This window comes from Scyliorhinus torazame, chromosome 1 (assembly GCF_047496885.1).
Source record: "Scyliorhinus torazame isolate Kashiwa2021f chromosome 1, sScyTor2.1, whole genome shotgun sequence".
In the NCBI taxonomy this organism is placed as follows: Eukaryota; Metazoa; Chordata; class Chondrichthyes; order Carcharhiniformes; family Scyliorhinidae; genus Scyliorhinus; species Scyliorhinus torazame.
Genome location: NC_092707.1, coordinates 293,652,393 through 293,675,572, shown reverse-complemented (window position 1 = coordinate 293,675,572; position 23,180 = coordinate 293,652,393). Strand labels below are relative to the sequence as shown.

Below are 23,180 nucleotides of genomic sequence, written 5' to 3'. Positions count from 1 at the left end.
CGGGGTCACCCCGGTTATACCCGATCGCATCCAGGATCGCGGTATGCATTTCTGCAAGGGCGCCTCCTCCTACGTTATGTGGGTCGGGAAGGGCTGCTACTACCGATGGATCCAAACTTAGAACCATGAGCTTTACATGCTCTCTCTCATCCAGGCCGTACATGGTCGCCTGATATTTGACGGTGGCAAAGAAATGGTGTGGGTCTGAAGCAGGGAGGAACGGTGTGATTTTTGCACACGCGTCCTGTAATTGGGTCACTGTGAGGGGGGTGGAATATAGGAATTCCGCCTCGTCTGATGTGGCTGTGTGGTGGGTTGTTACAGGGTTCATGGGAGCCTGAACTACCTGCTGTGTGGGGGTGCTTTTCTCCTTTGGGGCTTTCCCTGCGCACATGTTCCCTGAACATACCTCTGCGCTGTTTCCTGTAACTCTTCCCAATCAGGGCCGTCTTCCTGGTCTAATTTTTCCCCCAAGGTTTCTTGAAATCCCTTTTAGACAGAAAGCAGTGATTGCAGGTCTGCAATTTGCTTCCGGCACTTTGCATGGTCTATGGTGCTCTGTCTTTGTTCTGTGGTTGCAGAGTGGAGCGCTTTCAAGGCTGCCTTGAGATCACTACATTGTTTCCATAGCGTCTCCACCTGCTTCTCTGTTTCTTTCCTCACCAGGGCTGCATGCTGCGTGTCCTGATAAGCCTTTTCATACTGGGACTGGAAACTACTCAAATGCGCCAGATAAGACTGGTGACCCCGTTTGGCGTCAGCCACCTCTTCGTCCTTTGCTGCTAATTTCCTCCTTAATTCCAGATTCTCTTTCTCAACCTCGCATACATCGACTTTACTCATACGACGTATGCCCTCTACTTCCTTGCGGAGCGTCTTGACGACCTCCTCTGTGCCTCACAATTGTGCCAGACAGGACACAATTGCCATTGGCTTGCGAGCTTTTGCGGAGTTCTTTTTATGGATCTCACTCATGTTCTCCCACCAAGTATGCCCGATACTTCCGGGACCTGATTCCTCATTATCGCAGAAATCATTCCACATGGGCCATCCTTTGCCCTTGAGATATTTCCGGATTTCCTCTTCCCAAATGGGACACTGTCCCACTCTACTGCTGCTGGTCGCTGCGACCGCAAATTCCTCGGGGTTCATGAGGCATTGCATTGCCTGCATGGCCGTCTCTCCTATCCGCTTGCTTCATTTAAATTTGGAACAGGGGGCTAAGGTGGTGTCGTAGATGCGGGTACGGCTTGCGCTAATTTCCGAAAATACAGACTTCCGACAGTTTTGACGCAACAAAAATCTATCAGTTTTACCTTATAGCCCTGTTACTTACGCATGCATACACACACTTCTGAATTATGACAGATTAATCAGAACTGCTTGAACACTTGTGGTTTTTGTTTCCAATTGGATTCTAATTCAAAATTTCTTGGGCTCTCCCGGAGTGGTTTTCCACTTCTAGATCGGGTCCCGTCAGGATGTCGCCAAAATGTTGCGTATTTTAGCCTTAGTTTATTACCTCTAATTCTGTCACCTTTGCTCATGAGTCGCCAGGTATCTTTCTGATACCGCCACGTGGTTCAAGTCCAAGTAATGATTAATAATGCAACACACCACTTAGTAAGAATTAAATCAACGCTCATTTATTATATACAGCAATAAATACTTATACAATAATCCTACTTCTAGACTAATACCTACCACTAAAGGCCAATACTAACTTTGGAAATGGCCCACCAGGTCAGGGAAACGAATGGTCTTTCGAATTGGTTCTGGCCTGCGGGATTCAAAGGCTGGTACAAGTCGATAGTCAGGAGCGCCTATCTGGTAGCGATCGCTGGAGTAACACTTATGGTTTTCTTTGTCGCAGGGTCTCGAAGGTTGCGAGCAGGAAGAGAAGGGTCGAGTTGAACTTGGCCCCTATTCTTATAGTCCCCAGGGGCTTACCGCCTCTCGGGGCGGACCTCGTACCTGGTTCCAAGTGATTGGACTTGGTCCCAATCACTTAGTTCGATATGCCCCGATAATGGGGCGATTCCTTGATCGGGGGTGGTCGTTTACCTTCCTTTGTGTCAGCCCCTGCTGGCGCCAAAAGGCCTGGGTCGGCTTTCAATTGCTAATTTGTAGCAATTGTTCCCGGGGATGGCTGATTACTATGCAGATGGCTGGGTTGTTGTGATGTTAATGGCTGCAGGTATCGGTCTGGGCTGACTTCCCCAGAGGCGAATGCACTGTTTTACCTGTAGCTGTCCGTTTGAGTCCTGTGGCTGATTTTCCCATCAGCCTCTTTCGTTCGCCATTTTAGATCGGGGTTTGACCATTCTAATCGGGAGTCAGCCATTTTAGGTGGCTATAATGGCCGCGCACCACGATAAGTGGGAAACGCCCCTCCTGGCGTCCATAAACAACAGGGGTCATTGTAGTTCCTGCAATGTCCAGTGGTTCCCCCGTGTAGGTGGCCAACCTGGCCTGTGAGTCGGTTAATGTAAGGGTCTGTATACCCTGCTTGATGCGGTCGAATGTCCTCTGGGCGATCATGGAGACCGCTGCGCCAGTGTCCAACTCCATCTCAAGCGCGTGACCATTGATCCGTACTGTCACCTTAATGGGGGCCACACGGGGAGCTGCCACACAATGCAGCTGCAGGCAGTCGTCCTCCGTCTCCAAGTCCTCAGGAGTAGTTGCCGCAGGTTCATCCACATGGGCTCGTCCCAGTTTCGGTCGGAACGACGGCGCCTCTGGCGCCCCCAGGACCGGCGTCCGCGACGGGGTCGGCACCTACAAGTCTGACACGGACATGGCTCCTCATCCATTGGTTCTGGAGAAGGCTCCCTTCGGGGAGGAATGTCCGACGGCCACTGGCGTCGATCCAGACGTCACCTCGCCCAAGGTACCGCAGGAGTGCAGGGGGATGTTTTCGGACGGAAGGGGTTGCGCCCCAAGGCATACACCTCCATTCCCTGTAGCGCCTGCACTCCTTGTTCTGCGCTCTCTCGGGACAATACTATTTGAATGGCCTGTTGAAAAGCCAATGTTGGCTCAGCTAACAACTTTCTCTGGGTGGCCGCATTGTTAATACCGCAAACCAAACGGTCGCGTAACATTTCTGACAAGGTCTCACCATAGTCACAGTACTCCGCAATCCTGCGTAGCCTGGATAGAAAGTCGTCAAGGGATTCTCCTGGGGTCCTCTCAGCAGTATTAAACCGGTAACGCTGGACTATCGTGGACGGGGTTGGGTTAAAATGTTGCCCCACTAAATTCACAAGTTCATCAAACATTTTGGTGTCTGACGCAGCTGGGTACGTAAGGCTCCTAATCACCCCAAACTTATGCGGGCCGCAGGCGGCGAGCAATATGACCAACTGCCGCTCGTTTTTGGTGATATTGTTTGCCCGGAAATAGTAACGCATCCGTTGTGCGTACGGGATCCAGCTTTCCAGCGCAGCATCAAAAACATCCAAACGTCCGTACAGAGGCATGGTATAATAGAAAACAACTTCCAACCTGTATCCAACAAAAATCCAGGGAGGTGGCTTCAGCAGTGTAGACAGCTATTCACTTTAACCCTCGTCGCCAGTTTTGTGAGGGCCACAAAGAATCCAGCACGAGTTTTAAGGATACAAAGTAATAAGATTTATTTACAATAACATATATATATACACATATAACAGCAGCGACTTCCCTTGCTGCACACTCCTTCCTGCTGGTTCCAAACTGGCCAGCTTTATTTATACATGGAGTTTATTAATGGTTTCTCCGCCCCCCTCATTGGGGAAGCTCATACTCCCACAGGATTGTGGGATTGTCATTAGTTCCCAGCCAATGGTAAGCAGGCAGGTTATAACAGAAGTGCAAGAGGAAACTTGAGAAAGCAATTAGAAGAGCAGAAAGGGGGCATGAAAAAGGACTTGTGAGTAAGACTAGGGAGAACCCAAGATATTCTATAAATCCATTAAGGGGAAGAGGCTAACCAGCAACGGTTTGGGCACATTAGAGACCAAGGGGGCAATCTGTGAATCTGCAGGACATTGCTAGGGTGTTAAATGAATACTTCTCATCCGTCTTCACTGAGGAGAAAGAGGATGTAGGTACCGAATTCAGGAAATGGGACTGTGAAGACCGTGAGCAGTTTGACACAGGAAGTGAGGAGATATTGGACGCTTTGACGGGCTTAAAATAGACAAATCCTCAGGCCCGGATGAATTGCATCCCAGGCAGCTGTGGGAGGCAAGACATTGCAGGGGCTCTGAAGCGAGTTTTTTAATTCCTCTCTGGCCAAGGGAGAAGTGCCAGAGGACTGGAGAACAGCTAATGTTGTTTCACCTTTCAAGAAGGGTGGTTGGTAGAGAAAAGCCACGGAATTACAGACCGTTGAGCCTCACGTCAGTAGTAGGGAAACTATTGGAGAAAATTCTGAAGGAAATAATTAATTTCCATTTGGAAAGGCATGGATTGATTATGGATAGTCAGCATGGCTTTGTCAGAGGGAGGTCATGCCTAACGAATTTGATAGAATTTTTTGATAAAATGACTGAGTGTGTGGATGAACAAAATAGTTTACATGGATTTTAGCAAAGCCTTTGTCAAGGTGCCACATGGGAGACAGATTGAGACGGTTGAAGCACATGAAATCAAGAAAACCTGTTGAGATGGATTCAAACCAGGCTTAGAAAGAGGACACAAAGGGTGATGGTAGAAGACTGTTTGAGTAATTGGAGGCCGGTGTCCAGCAGTGTACCACAGGGGTCAGTGCTCGGTGCCTTATGTTTGTTATATATATATATAAATGATATAGACGAGAACGTGAGGGGAAGATAAATAAGTTTGCAGATGATACCAAGATTGGTAGGGTGGTTAACAGTGAAGAAGAGGGTCATAGGTTACAGGAAGATATAGATGGGTTGGTCAGATGGGCAGAGCAGTGGCAGATGATATTTAACCCTGATAAGTGTGAGGTAATGCACTTTGGAAGAAGAAACAGGTTAATAGAGTGTGTAATGAATGGCAGGAAACTAGGAAGCTCAGAGGAACAGATGGATCTTGGGGTATTTGTTCACAGATCCGTGAAGGTGGAAGAGCAGGTGAATAGGGAAGTTAAGAAGGCATATGAGACACTTGCCTTTATCAGTCGTGGCATGGAATATAAGGGCAAGGAGGTTATGTTGGAGCTGTACAGAACGTTGGTTAGGCCACAGCTGGAGTACTGTGTGCAGTTCTGGTCACCTCGCTATAGGAAGGAGGTGATTGCACTGGAGGGGGCACAGAAGAGATTCACCAGGATGTTGTCTAGAATGGAGCATCTGAGCTATAAGGAGAGACTGGAAAGGCTTGGATTGTTTTCTTTAGAGCAGAGAAGGCTGAGGGGGATATGATTTAAGATGTATACGATTATGAGGGTTTGGACAGGGCAAATAAGAAGTATCTGTTCCCCTTGGTTGAGGGGGTCAATCACAAGGGAGCATAGTTTTAGGGTGAGGGGCAGGAGATTCCGAGTGGATTTGAGAACCTGGAATGCACTGTCTGGGAATCTAGTGGCGGATGGAAACCTCATGACCGTTAAAAAGCACTTGAAACACCATCACATTCAAGGATATGGGACACGTGCTGGTAAGTGGGATTAGCACACGATTAATGATAGTTATTGTCTCGGTACACTCTCGAAGAGCCAAAGGGCCTTTTCTGCGCTGTACGGCTCTATGACTATTTAATCATGGCAATAAGTAAGTTGGACTTTTAAGTGATGGATGATCCACAGTGTTTATTCAACATTTTCAATTTCTGCATTTCAGGTATGGATCTAAGAGGGCCTGAATATGAAGCAGAAATAAATGTCAGGAACATGTGGACTCCAGGTGATCTGCTGTATTATGGGAGAGCAGAGTTGAATGCTTCTGATCATAGGTGTGTGACTGTGACCCTGTTTTTATTATGGATGTCAAGATAGTGGAGGACAGTTTGCAATTAGCTGATTAAATATTAGCATGTTGAGTGGAACATACGTTGCGATGCATGTGGTAGATCTGGCTATGTATCATAGTTAAGTGGCCATTCTGATGAATATTGAAAGGATAGATATCCAAACCGATCAGCATGTTGAAGGATGGGGGGGCGACACTGTGGCGCAGTGGTTAGCACTGCTGCCTCACGGTGCCGAGGTCCCAGGTTCAATCCCGGCCCCAGGTCACTGTCCGTGTGGAGTTTGCACGTTCTCCCCGTATTTGCATGGGCCTCACCCCCACAACCCAAAGATGTGCAGGATAGGTGGATTGGCCACACTAAATTATATTTAGCCCCTTAATTGGCAAAAGAAGAATTGGGTACTCTAAATTTTAAAAACATTTAAAGGATGGTGTAATATTGATTATCTGCTTGCAGATGTCACTACCATATGCAGTAAAATTGCTAGATAATCTGTTTTATTTATAATTTAAATAATTTTAATTTAAAAATACTTTGATAATAATTAAACATCTCTTGCACTCATTTCCTGTCCACAAACTTTACTCCCTATTGACACATTTTTGATCAAGCTCTTTGTCTAAATTTAGTGTTTCAAATGCCAGTTGAATTGGCAATTCCATATGAAAACAGATCCTCATGGCAGTACAAACAGCAGTCTTAAGGTGGCAGTGTAGTTCTACTCGGTGTTCTGACACAGAAGAACACCACAGATTTGACAATAGACATGCACATTCTTACTTCGTGTAAATGTAACATTTACTTTGTGCCATAAATCTTTATTCTATTTTCTCATTTTTGACTATTCTGATGACCCAATTAATAGATATATTCACAGAAGCATATTTTAGTTGAAAGGGGTGTACACTTATTTTATTCCATCTCAGTTAAGTTTCTCCAACTGGTTGTGACATATGAACATGCATAGGAGGAGTAGAAGTGGGCCATTCAGACCCTCGAGCCTGCCATTTGTTTTGAGTTCCACGTTCCCATCTACCCCGATAACCTTTCATTTCCTTGCCTAAGGGCAGCACCATGGCACTGTGGTTAGCACTGCTGCCTCACGGTGCCGAGGACCCGGGTTTGATCCTGGCCCCGGGTCACTGTCCGTGTGACGTTTGCACATTCTCCCCCTGTCTGCGTGGGCCGCACCCCCACAACACAGAAACGAAATATGTGCAGGTTAGGTGGATTGATCACGCTAAATTGCCCCTTAAAAGAAAATGATTTCCTTGCCTAATAAGCATCTATCCACCTCTGCCTTTAAAATATTCAGTGACTCTGCTTCCACCGCCTTCTAAGGCAGAGAGTTCCAAAGTTGTACAATCCTCTGAGAGCAAAATTTCTCCTCATCTCTGTCCTACAATAGTGATCCCCTAGTTTTAAAACTGTGCCCCCTAGTTCTGGACTCGCCCACAAGAGGAAACATCCTTTCCACGTCCACCCTGTCAAGATCATTCAGGATTATTCAATCAAATTGCCCCTCACTCTTCTAAATCTTTAAGAATCTTTACCCCCCCCCCCCGCCCCCGTAACAAAAAGAAAAGAAAGCTCGCATAGCAAGACATAAACATGGCAATTCAATATGATACAGAACTTTGTACATTGGATTCCTCGTGTACATATCAGTTTTCCGGATCATTTATGTATTTTCTTGCTCAGATACCCCCCCAGAAAGACCCCCCTTTCCCCGTCCCTCCTTCTCTCCCCCCCCCCCCCCCCCCCCCTCTGGGTTGCTGCTGCTGACCGAACTCCATCTAACGCTCCGCGAGATAGTCTAGGAACGGTTGCCACCCCTGCACAGACCCTCTCAGGGCAAACTTTATCCTCTCCAACTTGATAAACACTGGCATGTCATTTATCCAGGCTTCCACACTGGGGGGCTTCGCATCTTTCCACACTAACAAGATCCTCCGCCGGGCTACCAGGGACGCAAAGGCCAGAATACCGGCCTCTTTCACCTCCTGCACTCACGGCTCGTCCGCTACTCCAAATAACACTAGCCCCCAACTTGGCTTGACCTGGACTTTCACCACCTTGGATATAGTTTTCGCAACTCACCTCAAGAACCCATCCAGTGCCGGGCATGACCAAAACATATGGGCATGGTTTGCCGGGCTTCCTGAGCACCTCCTACATCTGTCCTCCACCCCAAAGAACCTGCTCAGCCTCGTCCTCGTCATATGCGCTCTGTGAACAACCTTAAATTGTATCAGGCTAAGCCTGGCACACGAGGAAGAGGAATTAACCCTACTTAGGGCTTCAGCCCACAGACCCTCCTCAATCTCCTCCCCCAGCTTCTCTTTCCATTTACCCTTCAACTCCTCTACCAAAGCCTCCCCCTCTTCTTTCATCTCCTGGTATATCACCGACACCTTGCCCTCTCCGACCCATACGCTCAAAATCACCCTGTCTTGAATCCCCTGTGCCGGGAGCAGCGGGAATTCCCTCACCTGCCGCCTCACAAATGCCCTCACTTGCATGTACCTGAAAGCATTTCCCGGGGGTAGTCCAAACTTCTCCTCCAGCGCCCCTAAGCTCGCAAACGTCCCATCGATGAACAGGTCCCCCATTCTTCTAATCCCTGCCCGATGCCAGCTCTGAAACCCCCCATCCATCCTTCCTGGGACAAACCAATGGTTATCTCTGATCGGGGACCACACCGAGGCTCCCATCTCACCCCTGTGCCGTCTCCACTGCCCCGAGATCTTTAGCGTTGCCGCCACCACCGGACTCGTGGTGTACCTTGTCGGCGAGAGCGGCAGCGGTGCCGTCACCAGCGCCCCCAGGCTCGTTCCTTTGCAGGACGCCATCTCCAACCTCTTCCATGCCGCCCCCTCTCCCTCCAGCACCCACTTACGGATCATCGCCTCGTTGGCTGCCCAGTAGTAGCCACCCAGATTCGGCAATGCCAGCCCTCCTCTATCTCTACTACGCTCCAGGAACCCCCTCCTTACCCACGGGGTCTTATTTACCCACACAAAACCCATAATGCTCCTGCCTACCCTCTTAAAAAAGGCCTGGGTGATCACAATTGGAAGGCATTGGAATACAAAAAACCTCGGGAGGACCACCATTTTAATCGACTATACCCTGCCCGCTAGCGAGAGTGGCAACATGTCCCACCGTTTAAAGTCCTCCTCCATCTGCTCCACCAGCCGCATCAAATTAAGTTTGTGCAGGGCCCCCCAGCTCCTAGCTACCTGGATCCCCAAGTATCAAAAGCTCCTTTCCGACCTCCTCAACGGTAGGTCGTCTATCCCTGATCCCCCGAATGCACCACAAAGAGCTCACTCTTCCTTACATTGAGCTTGTAGCCCGAGAAGTCCCCAAACCCCCTTAGGATCTGCATGACCTCCACCATCCCCTCCACTGGGTCCGCCACATACAGCAACAGGTCGTCTGCGTACAGCGACACTCGATGCTCCTCTCCCCCTCGAACCACCCCCCTCCATTTCCTGGACTCCTTTAATGCCATGGCCAAAGGTTGAATTGCTAATGCAAACAACAGGGGGGGACATGGGGCACCCCTGCCTCGTCCCTCGATACAGCCGAAAATACTCCGACCTCCGCCGATTCGTAACCACACTCTTCACCGGGGCTCTATATAGGAGCTTAACCCAACTGATAATCCCCAAACCCAAACCTCTGCAACACTTCCCAGAGATATTCCCACTCGACTCGGTCAAAGGCCTTCTCCATATCCATAGCTGCCACTATCTCCGCCTCTCCCTCCACCGATGGCATCATTATCACATTTAGGAGCCTCCGCACATTGGTGTTTAGCTGCCTGCCCTTTACAAATCCCGTCTGGTCCTCGTGAATCACCCCTGGGACACAGTCCTCAATCCTCGTAGCCAACATTTTTGCCAGCAACTTAGCATCTACGTTGAGGAGCAAGATCGGCCTATATGACCCGCATTGCAGTGGGTCCTTATCCCGCTTCAGGATCAAAGAGATCGTCGCCTCCGACATTGTCGGGGGCAGGGTCCCCCCCCTCCCTTGCCTCATTGAAGGTCCTTACCAGCAATGGGGCTAACAGGTCTACATACTTCCTATAGAACTCCACCGGGAACCCATCCGGTCCCGGGGCCTTCCCTGCCTACATGTTCCCCAGTTCTTTAACCAGCTCCTCCACCCCAATTGGCACCCCCAAACCAGCCACCTCCTGCTCCTCCACCCTCGGGAACCTCAGCTGGTCCAAGAATCGTCGCATCCCCTCTTTTCCCCCTGGGGGCTGGGACCTATACAGCTCCTCATAGAAGGCCTTGAATGCCTCATTCACTTTCACCGCACTCCGCACCGTAGTTCCCTTTCCATCCTTGACTCCACCTATTTCCCTCGCTGCCATCTTCTTACGGAGCTGATGTGCCAGCATCCGCTCGCCTTCTCCCCATACTCATACATCGCCCCCTGTGCCTTCCTCCACTGTGCCTCTGCCTTCCCTGTGGTCAACAGGTTGAACTCCGTCTGGAGACTTCGTCTCTCCCTGAGTAGTCCCTCATCAGGGGCCTCTGCATATCTCCTGTCCACTCTTAAGATCTCCCCCACCATCCTCTCCCTTTCCCTGCCCTCTCTCTTCTCCCTATGAGCCCTGATGGAGATTAACTCTCCCCTGACCATCGCCTTCAGTGCCTCCCATACTACTCCCACCTGCACCTCCCCGTTGTCGTTGGCTTCCCGATACCTTTCGATGCACCCCCGCACCCTTCCGCACACTTGCTCGTCTGCCAGCAGTCCCACATCCAACCGCCACAGCGGGCGTTGGTCCCTCTCCTCCCCCAGCTCCAGTTCCACCCAGTGCGGGGTGTGGTCTGAAATGGCTATGGCCGAATACTCCGTTCCCTCCACTTTCGGGATCAATGCCCTGCCCAGAACAAAAAAATCTATCCAGGAGTAGGCCTTGTGAAAAAAGAAAATTCTCTGGCCAAAGGCCTGGCAAATCTCCACGGATCTACCCCCCCATCTGGTCCATAAACCCCCTAAGCACCTTGGCTGCAGCTGGCCTCTTTCCGGTCCTAGATCTGGAGCGATCCAGTGCTGGGTCCAACACGGTTTTGAAATCCCCACCCATTATCAAGCTTCCTACCTCCAAGTCCGGAATGCGCCCCAACATCCGTTTCATGAATCCAGCATCGTCCCAGTTCGGGGCGTATACATCTACCAATACCACTCACGTCCCCTGCAACCTCCGCTCACCATCACATAGCGGCCTCCATCGTCCGCCACTATTTTCTTGACCTCAAACGACACCCGCTTCCCCACCAGTATTGCCACCCCTCTATTCTTCGCATCCAGCCCCGAATGGAACACCTGTCCCACCCATCCCTTCCTTAACCTGACCTGATCTGCCACCTTCAGATGTGTCTCCTGAAGCATGACCACGTCTGCCTTCAGTCTCTTTAGGTGCGCGAACACTTGGGCCCTCTTAACCGGCCCATTTAAGCCTCTCACATTCCATGTGATAAGCCGGATTGGGGGGCTCCTCCCCCCCCCCCCCCCCCCCCCCCCCCCCGCCGCCGACTAGCCATGTCCTATCGTAGGCCAGTCCCGTGCCCGCGTCTCCCGCACCCTCCAGTCCCCCTGACGGGGAAACCCCGCCCCAACCACCTCTTCCAGTTTCAGTTCCCCCTCGGCCAATGCAGCAGCAACCCTATTGTCACCCCCTCCCCCACCCTCCCCTGCCCCCCTCCCTGCTAGATCCGAATCTAGCTCTTTTGCTCCCCCCATAATACTTCCGTAAGTCAGCTGACTCCCGTTGACCCCCCCCCATGTGGAAATCCCTCCTCCTCCTTATGCTCCTCCATTTCCCCCCCCCCTCCCTAACGCGGGAAAAAGCCCGCGCTTTCCTGAGCCAGCCCCGCCCCCTGTGGCGCAGCTCCTGTTGCGGCCTTATCCCAATTCCCCCAACCCCGAGTCTCACCTCCCTCCAGCACCGACGCCCACATTCCTCACTGTCCCCCCATCAAGAACTCTTCCCCCACCCCCATCCATCGTCCCACCCGTGAAACATTCTTTACCCATATTTATAACCCTGTATACAGTCAACATCTCCCCCACATCCACAGTCCCTCAGTTCGAGTCCAATTTTTCCGTTTGGATAAAGGTCCAAGCCTCTTCTGGCGTTTCGAAATAGTGGTGTCGGTCCTGATAAGTGACCCACAGTCACGCTGGCTGCAGCATTCCGAATCTCACCCCTTTTTTATGCAGCACCGCCTTGGCCCGGTTGAAGCCAGCTCTCCTCTTTGCCACCTCCGCGCTCCAGTCCTGGTAGACTCGGATCACCGCATTCTCCCATCTGCTGCTCCGCTCCTTCTTGGCCCATCTCAGGACACTCTCTTTGTCCGCGAAGCGATGGAACCTCACCACTATCGCCCTTGGCGGCTCGCCAGCCTTGGGTCTCCTCGCCAGGATCTGGTGAGCCCCTTCTAGCTCCAGGGGGCTCGGAGAGGCCTCCGCACCCATCAGCGAATGGAGCATCGTGCTCACATACGCCCCGGCATCAGCCCCCTCCGCTCCTTCGGGGAGACCCAGAATCCGGAGATTCTTCCTCCTCGACCTGTTCTCCAGGACCTCGAGTCTCTCGGCCCACCTCTTGTGCAGCGCCTCGTGCGCCTCCATCTTCACCGCCAGGCCCAAGATCTCGTCCTCGTTCTCGTTAGTTTTGTCCTTCACCTCTCGGAGCTCTACCGCCTGGGCCTACTGGGTCTCCTTCAGCCCCTCGATCGCCAACAGCATTGGCGCCAGCACCTCCTTTTTAAGCTCCTCCACGCAGCACCTGAGAAACTCCTGCTGGTCCGGCCCCCATGCTGCTCGATCTCCGAGTTCCGCCATCTTGATTTTTCCCCCCTTGTTTCTGCCGCTGCTCCAAAGCCTCTTTTTCCGCCGCTCCACTGCTAATCCCCTCCATACGACGGAAGGGGGCCCTTACTTCACCTTCCCACACGGAATTTAGTCAAAGAAAATTCCGTTGGGGCTCCTCCGGAGAGCCCAAAAGTCCGTTATAGCGGGAGCTGCCGAAATGTGCGGCATAGCTCCGCATCGCTGCAACCGGAAGTCCATTAGCCTTCTTGATGTCATGCTGCACCTGTATACTAATTTTTTGTGATTCATGCACTAGAAAACCTAGATCCCTCTGCACCTCAGAATTCTGCAGTCATTCTCCGTTTAATTACTCTGCTTTTTTATTCTTCCTGCCAAAGTGAACCACTTCACATTTTTCCCACATTATACTCCATCTGCCAGATTTTTGTCCACTCAATCAATCTGTATACATCTGCAAACTCTTTGCATCTTCACAACATACTTTCCAATGTACCTCTGTCATCTGCAAATTTAGCGCCCATACCTTCGCTCCACTCATCTAAATCATTGATGTGAATTGTAAAAGTTTGAGGCCCCTGCATAAACCATTGCAAATAAATGTATTATTTGAAATTCAATTCTACACAATTCATTAAGAACAAAAGGCTGTTTAAAGCATTAAAATTTGTTGTTTGACCAGATTCATTAATGTTTTTGTGTGAAGGCCTCTCTCTCAGAAACACAGCTACAAAAAGATGTGGATAGGTTAATTGAGTGGACAAAGATTTGGCAAATGGAGTATAATGTGGGAAAATGTGAAATTGGCCATTTTGGCAGCAAGATTATAAAAGAAGCACATTATCTAAATGGCGAGAGAACGCAGAACTCTGAGTTGCAGAGGAATCTGGATGTCCAAGTACATGAATCACAAAAGACTAGTATGCACTTCAGCGAGTAATTAGGAAAGCTCACAGAAAGTCATCATTTATCTCATAGAAAGTCATCATTTATTGCCCTTCTGGTCTCTAGTAGCTCGGCCAGCAGTATTACTACCATGCTACTTTGGGGGTGGACAATGAAGGTCTCCAGCACCTTCCAGCTCTTGCTGCCCTCAGTACTTCTTCCAAATGAAGGAGTACTGATTTGCCTGCTGAGAAGGGATGGTGGGTGTTTTACAAAGAGATGGTGATCTGCTAATCAGAAGTGGATAGTTTCATTAGAGGTTGTTCAGAATGAGTCCAAAGGGGTCAGTTTTGTGCTGAAAATCACCATTGTGCCAAGTTTACGATATTGCTTTGCACAAATTTGCTTTGGACCACACAGATCAAACGTGAGCAAAAATGCCTCATGCAGATTACCATCTCCTGGGCTGGGTGTGCCTTTGTCATGTCCAATTTGATGCCAAGTGCTCCATCCAAGTAGCAATTTGATATGACTGAGCGACTTGCTGGGTTCCTTCAGAGGGTGGTTGAGTATCAGCCATATCAGTATGGGGCCAGTGTCACGTATGCCCCAGAATGGAAAGAGACGAGAGACTTCCTGCCCGAAAGAATAATAGTGAGCTAGTTGGATCCTTACAACAATTCAACAGCTTTGTGTGATTTTTACTTTTTCTCCATGTATATTGAATCTAGGTAGGAGTGATTTGAACCTGCAACTTTGGATTACTAGTCCAGTAACATACACAGTATACTACCATCCTGCTTATAAAGTATTTTAAAGGCATATTTGAGAATATCGCTGTTTCTGCACAGTTGCATGATCACGTTGACACCTTCATCTACCACTGTAGTGTTGTAATTTGGACTTGTAAATATCATTGGGTGCCAAACCTGGGAAATCCTGAAAATTGTACTCGAGGCTGATTTTTGGCACAAAAGTGACTTACTTGGGCCAATTCTGCAAAAGCTCTGCTGAAACTATCCACCTCTCAATAACCTCACCCCTTTAATGTTCCTGTGATGTTTCAATAATATGGGCTGTTAAAGACTTTGTCTCAAATCTCATTACTTGTTAGTCCATGGCCATCTTCCAACTTGACTCTCCTGAATGTGGCATCATCCTCTCTCGTTTTCAAATCATCCTGGTCTCCAGAACTATTAGACTCAACCAGTTAGTTTATCTGCCCTCCTCTGACTAGCTTCCCCCACGGATAATCTCTTTGCTCTTCCTGGTACAGGTGAGCGGGGTTAGGCAGATTCCGTGAAAATCCAACTCTAAATATATGTGCAGGACCTGAGATCAATTATGATATTTATAATAACCTGTTCAGATTTTAGGTTGATGAGCACAGTGAACACTGGTATGTTGATGTATTCAATGATTTAATCTTCTGATGCTGCTGTGAGCGGGCTATCACTGAAGAAGTGAGAGAAAACTTTGTACTGGGCGGCATGGTAGCACAGTGGTTAGCACAGTCACTTCAGAGCTCCAGGGTCCCAGGTTTGATTCCCGGCTTGGGTCACTGTCTGTGCGGAGTCTGCACGTTCTCCCCGTATCTGCGTGGTTTCCTCCGGGAGCTCCGATTTCCTCCCAAAGTCCAAAGATGTGTAGCGTGGGTGGATTGGCCATGCTAAATTGCTCTTAGTGTCCAAAAATAAAAGTAAGATGGGGTTACTGGTGTATGGGGATAGGGTGGATGTGTGGCCCTAGATAAGGTGCTCTTTCCAGGGGCCAGTGCAGACTCGATGGGCCAAATGGCCTCCTTCTGCACTGTGAATTCTATGGTCAGTATAACTGAACCACATTACAATTCTGTTTTACTTTGACCTTTGAAATTCGGCTTGTCACTGCAGGTATTTATGAAGAGAGGCATTGACATCAATAGTGGACTACCTGCCAGGTTGGACCTGACGCAATGCAAATCTTCTTTGCTCGGTCTCTCTCTTTTCAGCAGAATTAACTGCTACACTTTTCATTAACAATTTGAATGCAAGACTGGAATTCAAGTAAAATATGATGCCAGTATTTAAATCTGGCTGTGAAGAGGCTGTGACTTTTAAAGAGCCGCAGGGAACATTTTGAATTGCGGTAATGTAACAGCCAAAACCCTGATGATGTTTACTCAAGTGTTAATGCGTTCACACCAGTTTTAATGATGTTTCGTCTTTCATACTTTAACAATTCCCCATTTCGCAATTCAAATGCAGGCCTGTGTTAGCTATCTTTGAAGTGAATATTCAGGAGGTGGATGTTTTTGCACGCGAGGAGGTATTCCAAGACATTACATCCTCCCAGGGGCCGTCGGATGCAACTGTGGTGATATGTCTCAAAGGAGCAACCAATGAAGAAAGAGAAGCATTTCCAGATGACCTAAGCAATGAGATAATTAATTGCTTTCAGAGTTATGGCACTATCCTATTGGTGAGGTAAGTGGTGTTACCAGGAATATATGACCCTGAAAACACTGGTTCAATTTTAGCTTTGTCTTTTATTGAAGAGAAAGATTTGGACAAAAATGATCATTATTGATTGTTGTGCCAGTACCAATAGGAAACTATTGCTATCTATTGCCAAAGTTCATTCCAGCGTGAACAGCATGTGTAATAAAGATAAAAATTGCTGGGAATACTCAGGCACAGGTGGAGGAAAGGCCAAGATTTGTTTTGACTCGGCTGGGGTCCTCGACAATGATTCGGGGGCAACCCTGCTTCTCCCATTTGTGGGAGGGCCCCTCCATTCAGCAGAGCCTCCTCCATGCTTGAATAGAAGCCCCCCCCCCCCCCCCCCCCCCCCCCCCCCCCGCCACCCTGATCCTACAAGAAGACATTCAAGATTCACCAGGCAGTGTCTCCATGCAGCAGAGGCCGGCTTCCATCTTCCACACGGCTGGTAAAACCCACGCAGACACTGGTAGAATGTACAAACTCCACACAGAAAGTCACCCAAGGTCACAATCGAACCCGAGTCCCTGGGATTGTGAAGCAGCAGTGCTAACCACTGTGCCACCTTGCCGCCCATGGTTTCATCCAGGTCTTTTTGCATATGGACACCGACTGCTTTGGTGCCTGCCCTCATTGTGTTAATAGCAACAGTGTTATGTGTCATTGTACATCCAACTGCTACGAAACTGAAAATAATTTCTACAGTAGATTAATGTTATTGATGTGACCCTGTATATTGTGACTGTCTACCCGGTTTACAAGAAATAGAGTAAGAGTAGAACTTGTTGAGTCTATAGCACAATTCAGTACGATCATGGCTGACCTTGGGCTTCAGCTCCTGCCACTCTCCATCTGGAAACATAGACAATAGGAGCAGGGGGATGCCATTCGGCCCTTTGAGCCTGTTCCACCATTCATTATAATCATGGCTGAGCATCCAACTCAATAGCCTGATCCAGCATCCTCCTCCACCCACCCCCCCCCCTCATATCCTTATATCCCTTCACCCCAAGTGCTCTATCTATAGACACATAGAAAATAGGAGCAGGAGGAGACCATTTGGCTTTTCAAGGCTGCTCCAACAATGGCGCCCAACGTAGTCGTATCACTTGATTCCCTGTGAGTCCAGAAATCTGTGTCTCAGCCTTAAATGTACTTCATGATGGAGAATCCACAACCCTCTGAGGTAGGGAATTCCAAAGAGTCAGACTCACAACCCGTTGAGTGAAATCATTTCTCCTCTTCTCAGTCCTAAATGATCGGCCCCTTATCTTGGGACTGTGCCCCTCAGGATTTAGATTCCTAGACCAATGGAAACAATCTCAGTGACTTCTCTAAGGAGTCCATCCTGATGGGAGCTGCTTTTCTCCCATTGGTTTTGTTAAAGAATGTTCTACATGGCTGTACAATAACTGTGTTACTATATTCCTGTTAGGTTTGATCATGGACAGATGCTCGTAACTTTTCAAGATAGCCGGATGGCTCTGAAAGTTTTGGATCTAGATGGGAGAAAGGTAAGGCTGGTTTTGATACAGATTGTGTGTGTGTGTGTGTGTGTGTTGTCACTTCAGCTTTTATTCAGACACATTTTAGTGTAGTGATCATCACAACAACATAACAGTTGATACTGCATTCAGAATCATCGAATTTACAGTGCGAAGGAGGCCATTCGGCCCATCGAGTGTGCACGGCCCCCGGAAAGAGCACTCTACTTAAGCCCACACCTTCACCCCATCCCAGTAACCCCACATAACCTTTTGGACACTAAGGGGCACAGAATAAGTCATAAGAGCATTTTAACTCCTTCCATGGATAGGGATCAGTAAATCCATTAAATAGAAGGTTTAGAACGCTTTCCCTTTTTACTGCTTGCCTCCTGCCTTGCGCTATACAGCAGAGTTTTGTTAAGTGAAGCCTAAGCAAGCAATAATCGCATTGATGTATTCAAATTATGTTTGATTAAAACCCCAAACCAATTCTAGCATTTAAAAATAGGTGTCTGCTTTGCACTGAATCAGTTGAGTAAAACCTGGTGGAATGATTTTCAAGAGAATGGGACTAAGTGGCAACAAATCCCTTGTGAACTAAATCTTGAGGTTCTGAAAGAAGTGGCTGCAGAGATGGTCAATGCATCAGTTTTAATTTCCCAGAGTTCCTTGGCTACAATTAGGTAGCAATCCCACTAGAAATAATTGTTTGGTATTACAAGAACAAAGAAATGTACAGCACAGGAACAGGCCCTTCGGCCCTCCAAGCCCGTGCCGGCCATGCTGCCCGACTAAACTACAATCTTCTACACTTCCTGGGTCCGTATCCCTCTATTCCCATCCTATTCATGTGTTTGTCAAGGTGCCCCTTAAATGTCACTATCGTCCCTGCTTCCACCACCTCCTCCGGTAGCAGAATTAAGTATTTCTGAAAAGGGAGACGTTTTTTGTCGAAGCTTTTGGTCTTGCACTTATCAGGGCAATTTGTAAGAGTACTGTGTCAGGGGAAACAACAGATTTAAACTGTATCAGAAGAGAGTGCTGCTTGGTTGGCAAGTGGATTCTGATTGGTAGAAACGGTGCCACGGAGAATGCACCAGTTGGTAGTGACTGACAGTTGACTGCCAAACATTGTTTGAAATTTAAACCAGGCAGCTTGACTGTGATTGCTCAAGGCATTGCCCTAAGAATGAACCAGTGAATAGCTGCTGTTTGTTTTGTTTAGCTGAAACAGACACGTTGTCCTTTCTATATGCAAAGAACAGTGCTCTTGTGTATTAATATATGCAGCTTCCAGTACATGTCACACTGCGAGCCTGACTGACGATCTTAAAATGTTTATCGTCGTAATTCTTAGTTCACTGAGGATTATTTAGCAAATGTTGTTCAATAGCGGAATCACATATAATGTGGACACTGTGTTTTGAGTTTTGCAAGCACGGGCTGGTTGGATATATCCTGTCCTTGCTCAGTGCGAGTAACAGAAGGGGTATGCTGTTTGACACGATCCCCCAGTCTTTTGGGACGTAGGACCTACATACCATTGTCACACTGGAACTGAAATTTACCTACCATATTACTAATTTGTGTAATGGGCAGAACATCCGTTTGGCTTGAGGGAAGCATCCTGTTAGTGGCGAAAACCACGCATCTTGCTACTGAATAGCAGCAGTGTGAAACAGCTAACTTCCAAGTGTTTTTCAAATCTTCGCGATACCTTGCTCTTCCAGGGTAATTTGTGATAGACTGGGCACTTTTCAGGGCTGAAAATGACGGCCTCGGACCCATTCATGAGTAGGCTGTCACTATTGGCCATTATTATTCCATGGGCTAGAACTGTTGTGGGGCACAGCATCAAATGCCTCTTGAAAATCCATATACACCACATCAACAGTGTGGCCCTTGATTTCCTTAATTATCCTGCAGTCGTCTAACCATAGTTTCCAGAGGTTTCCCTACCACAAACTGACTTGCTGGCTTTATCATTGCACCCCTTTCTGAACAAGTGTGTAACAATCGCAATTCTCCAGTCCTCTGGCACCTACCCTGTTCTACTCCCATGTCCCTCAATATCCTTGGATGCATCTCATTTGGTCCTGGTAGCTTATCAATTATAAGTAAAGATAGCCTTTCTAATACCACCACCTCCTCAATTTTAAATTCTTCTAGTGTACCAGTTACCTTCTCTCTCACCTCAACATGGGTAGCATATTTTTCCTCTGTAAAGACAGATGCAAAGTATTTATTTAAAACTTTTGCTATTCCTCCTGTCTCCATGTGCAAGTCTCCTTTTTATAATCCTAATCGGCCCTACTCTTTTACCGCCCATTTATTATTTATATGTTATAGAAGACCTTGGGATTTCCTTCTATGTTAGTTGCAGCCTCTTTTCATGTTTCTTCCCCGCCTTTCTTATTAGTTTTTTTCAAAAATTGTCTTTCTTTCCAAAACTTGATCTTTGCAAAGAAGTTAAAGCAGATGAACTGTATCATCTGAACATCCAGTGCTATCATTCACTTGCATCTTATTGTTCAAAAACATTTAATATTCTATTTCAGATAGTTAGTTGGTGAAGGCTAATACTGGAGCCAATCTTCACTCAGTGTTACAGAGTCAAACATATCACCTAATTCAACCACATGCCTGTTTTAGGAAGTTTCTCTTTATTTGTGCTCATGTGAAACTTCAATGAATGCTTTCCATCTGCCTATAATTAAACATAACTGATACACAATTAACATCTAAATCCAAGTTAATATATAACTTGGCCAGTAGCTTGATTCGGAATGGGGCAACACGGTGGCACAGAGATTAGCACTGCTGCTTCACAGTGCCAGGGCCCAGGTTTGATTCCAACCTTGGGTGACTGTCTGTGTGGAGTTGGCACTTTCCCCTTGTGTCTGTGTGTGTTTCCTCCAGGTGCTTTGGTTTCCTCCCACAGTCCAAAGGTGTGCAGGTTAGATGAAATGAAATGAAATGAAAATGATTGGCCATGATAAATTGCCCCTTGGTGTCCAAAGGGTAGTTGGGATTACGGGCATCGGGCGAGGGAGTGGGACTGGGGGGGCTGCTCATTCAGAGGGTCGGTGCAGACTTAATGGGCTGAATGGCCTCCTTCAGCACTAGGGATTCTGTGATTCTCTTCTGGGGCGGGATTCTCCGCAATCGGCGCGATGTCTGCCGACCGACGCCAAAAACGGCGCGAATCAGTCCGGCATCGTGCCGCCCCAAAGGTGCGGAATCCTCCGCATCTTGAGGGGCCGAGCCCTAACCTTATGGGGCTAGGCCTGCGTCGGACTGATTTCCGCCCCGCCAGCTGGCGGGAAAGGCCTTTGGTGCCCCGCCAGCTGGCACGAAACTGACGTTGTCGTGCGGCGCATGCGCGGGAGCGTCAGCGGCCGCTCACGGCATTCCCGTGCATGCGCAGTGGAGGGGGTCTCTTCCGCCTCCGCCATAGTGGAGACCATGGTGAAGGCGGAAGGAAAAGAGTGCCCCCACGGCACAGGCCCTCCTGCAGATCGGTGGGCGGGCCCCGATCGCAGGCCAGGCCACCGTGGGCGCACCCCCCGGGGCCAGATCACCTTGCGCCCCCCCCCCCCCAGGACCCCGGAGCCCGCCCGTGCCGCCTTGTCCCTCCGGTAAGAGAGGTGGGTTGATTCTCGCCGGCGGGACAGGCCTGTGCCGTGGGGGCAAAAGGACTGGAGTATAAAAGTAGAGAAGCGTTGTTGCAATTGTTTAGGGTTGGTGAGACCACATCTGGAATATCACTGAAAATATTTAAGTCTGAGTTAAAGACAGATGTTTTGCGCCGTTTTTCTGGCATAAAACGCCACTGTTCCCACGCCTGCGTCAGCACTTTGTCTGCAAATTGGAGAATCCAGCCCTTGGTGTCTCAGGAAATCAAGCGATATGAGGAGCGGCAGGAAAGTGGAGTTGAAGCCCCCAAGAGCAGCCATGGCCATGTTGAATAACGGAGCAGGCTCGGCAGGCCATACAGTTTCCCTTGTTTCCATTTCTTATGTTCCCTTATCCAGTGAAGTGCGGAGGACTCATACAAAGGCAAGTAGTAGAAGAGGAGAAAGAAAACCGATTGGAGCCAAACATGCACAGGATCAGTTAATCTCCAAGCACTTTATTTTGTTTATTCATTATCCTGAAATCTTCCTCAAACTCTCTCCACATTAACAGTTCTTACAACTACTACACCTGCCCTTAAATATTAATAAACTTCCAATCTCTGCACCATATAGATGACATGCTGACATTGCCTGCTCGTACTCCTACTTTAAAAGTACATTGCTTACAAAACTGCAAAGTTAAAACGGTCATTTAATGGAAATGACAAAACCAGCCCAGGTTCTGGTGTTTTTCTTGCAGTTATCTAGCACTATCTATACATTATCTCGTGTCTGCTTGGGTCCTCCGGGTGCTACGGTTTCCTCCCACAGTCCAAAGATGTGCAGGTTAGGTGGATTGGCCATGCTAAATTGACCCTTAGGTTAGATGGGGTTACAGGGCTAGGATGGGGGAGTGGGCCTAGGTAGGGTACTCTTTCAGAGGGTCAGTGTAGACTTGATGGGCCAAATGGTCTCCTTCTGCTCTATATGATAATATGAGGTACATCTCCAGTGGCTTATGGTTGGTTGTTAAAGAGTGGACCTTTGATAGACATATAGACAGACAGACAAATTAGGAGCTGATCTGATTGGAACCTGAATTCCACATTCTGCCTATCACTGATAGCCTTTGACTCCCTTGTTAGTGAAGAATTTATTTACCTCTGCCATAAAAAAATTTATTGACCTTACTTCCATTGCTCTCCTGGGAAGAGATTTCCAATGACTCCTGACCCCACTGACGGAATTGTTCTCCTCGGCATCTTAAATGGGGGACCCCTTAATTTCAAACTGTGTCCCCGAATTCTAGACTCTATTAAAAGGGGAAATATCTTTTCAACATCCACCCTGTCAAGTCCCCTCATGTTCCAATAAGATCACCTCTCAATCTTTTATACTTATCTCAAAAGATAAGCCCCCCCCCTCATCCCAGTATCAGTCAAGCAAACCTTCTCAGAGTTGCTTCAAATGTATTTATAGCCTTTCCTAAATAAGGAAACCAAGATTATACACAGTATTCTACACCAACATCCTGTAGAATCATTGAATCACTACAGTGCAGAAGGAGGCCATTCGGCCCATCGGGTCTACACAAACCCTCCGAAGGATCACTCTACCTAGGGGGGGGGGGGGGGGGGGGGGGGGGGGGGGGGGGGGGGGGGGGGGGGGGGGGGCGGGGGGGGGGGGCAGGCGGGGGGGGGGGATCCAGGGGGGTCCAGGGGTTGCATCGGGTGTCGAGAGATTGGGACACTATTTAAAAATCCCAATCTCTTCCTGCACGAAGGAGCTCCTCCATGCAGGAAATTACACTGAGTGTGGCCTTGGCGGGACGTTTCTTGCTGGGGTGCTGCCTGTAGTGCTGCCTGTAGTGCTGGGAATGACCCTGCTAATCCTGCCCAAAAGGGACATTTTTTTTTGTTAGATCA

At 48.5% G+C, this 23,180-nt stretch overlaps 1 protein-coding gene across 1 annotated transcript in view; it reads left to right on the top strand.

Moving 5' to 3' along the window:
* The window catches only part of LOC140421095 (synaptojanin-2-like), a 287,869-nt gene that overhangs the window by 212,267 nt on the left and 52,422 nt on the right, over positions 1-23,180 (top strand). The window contains 3 exon segments of the mRNA XM_072505504.1: positions 5,796-5,907; positions 15,918-16,136; positions 17,587-17,665. Coding sequence (XP_072361605.1) covers positions 5,796-5,907; positions 15,918-16,136; positions 17,587-17,665 — 410 coding nt within the window.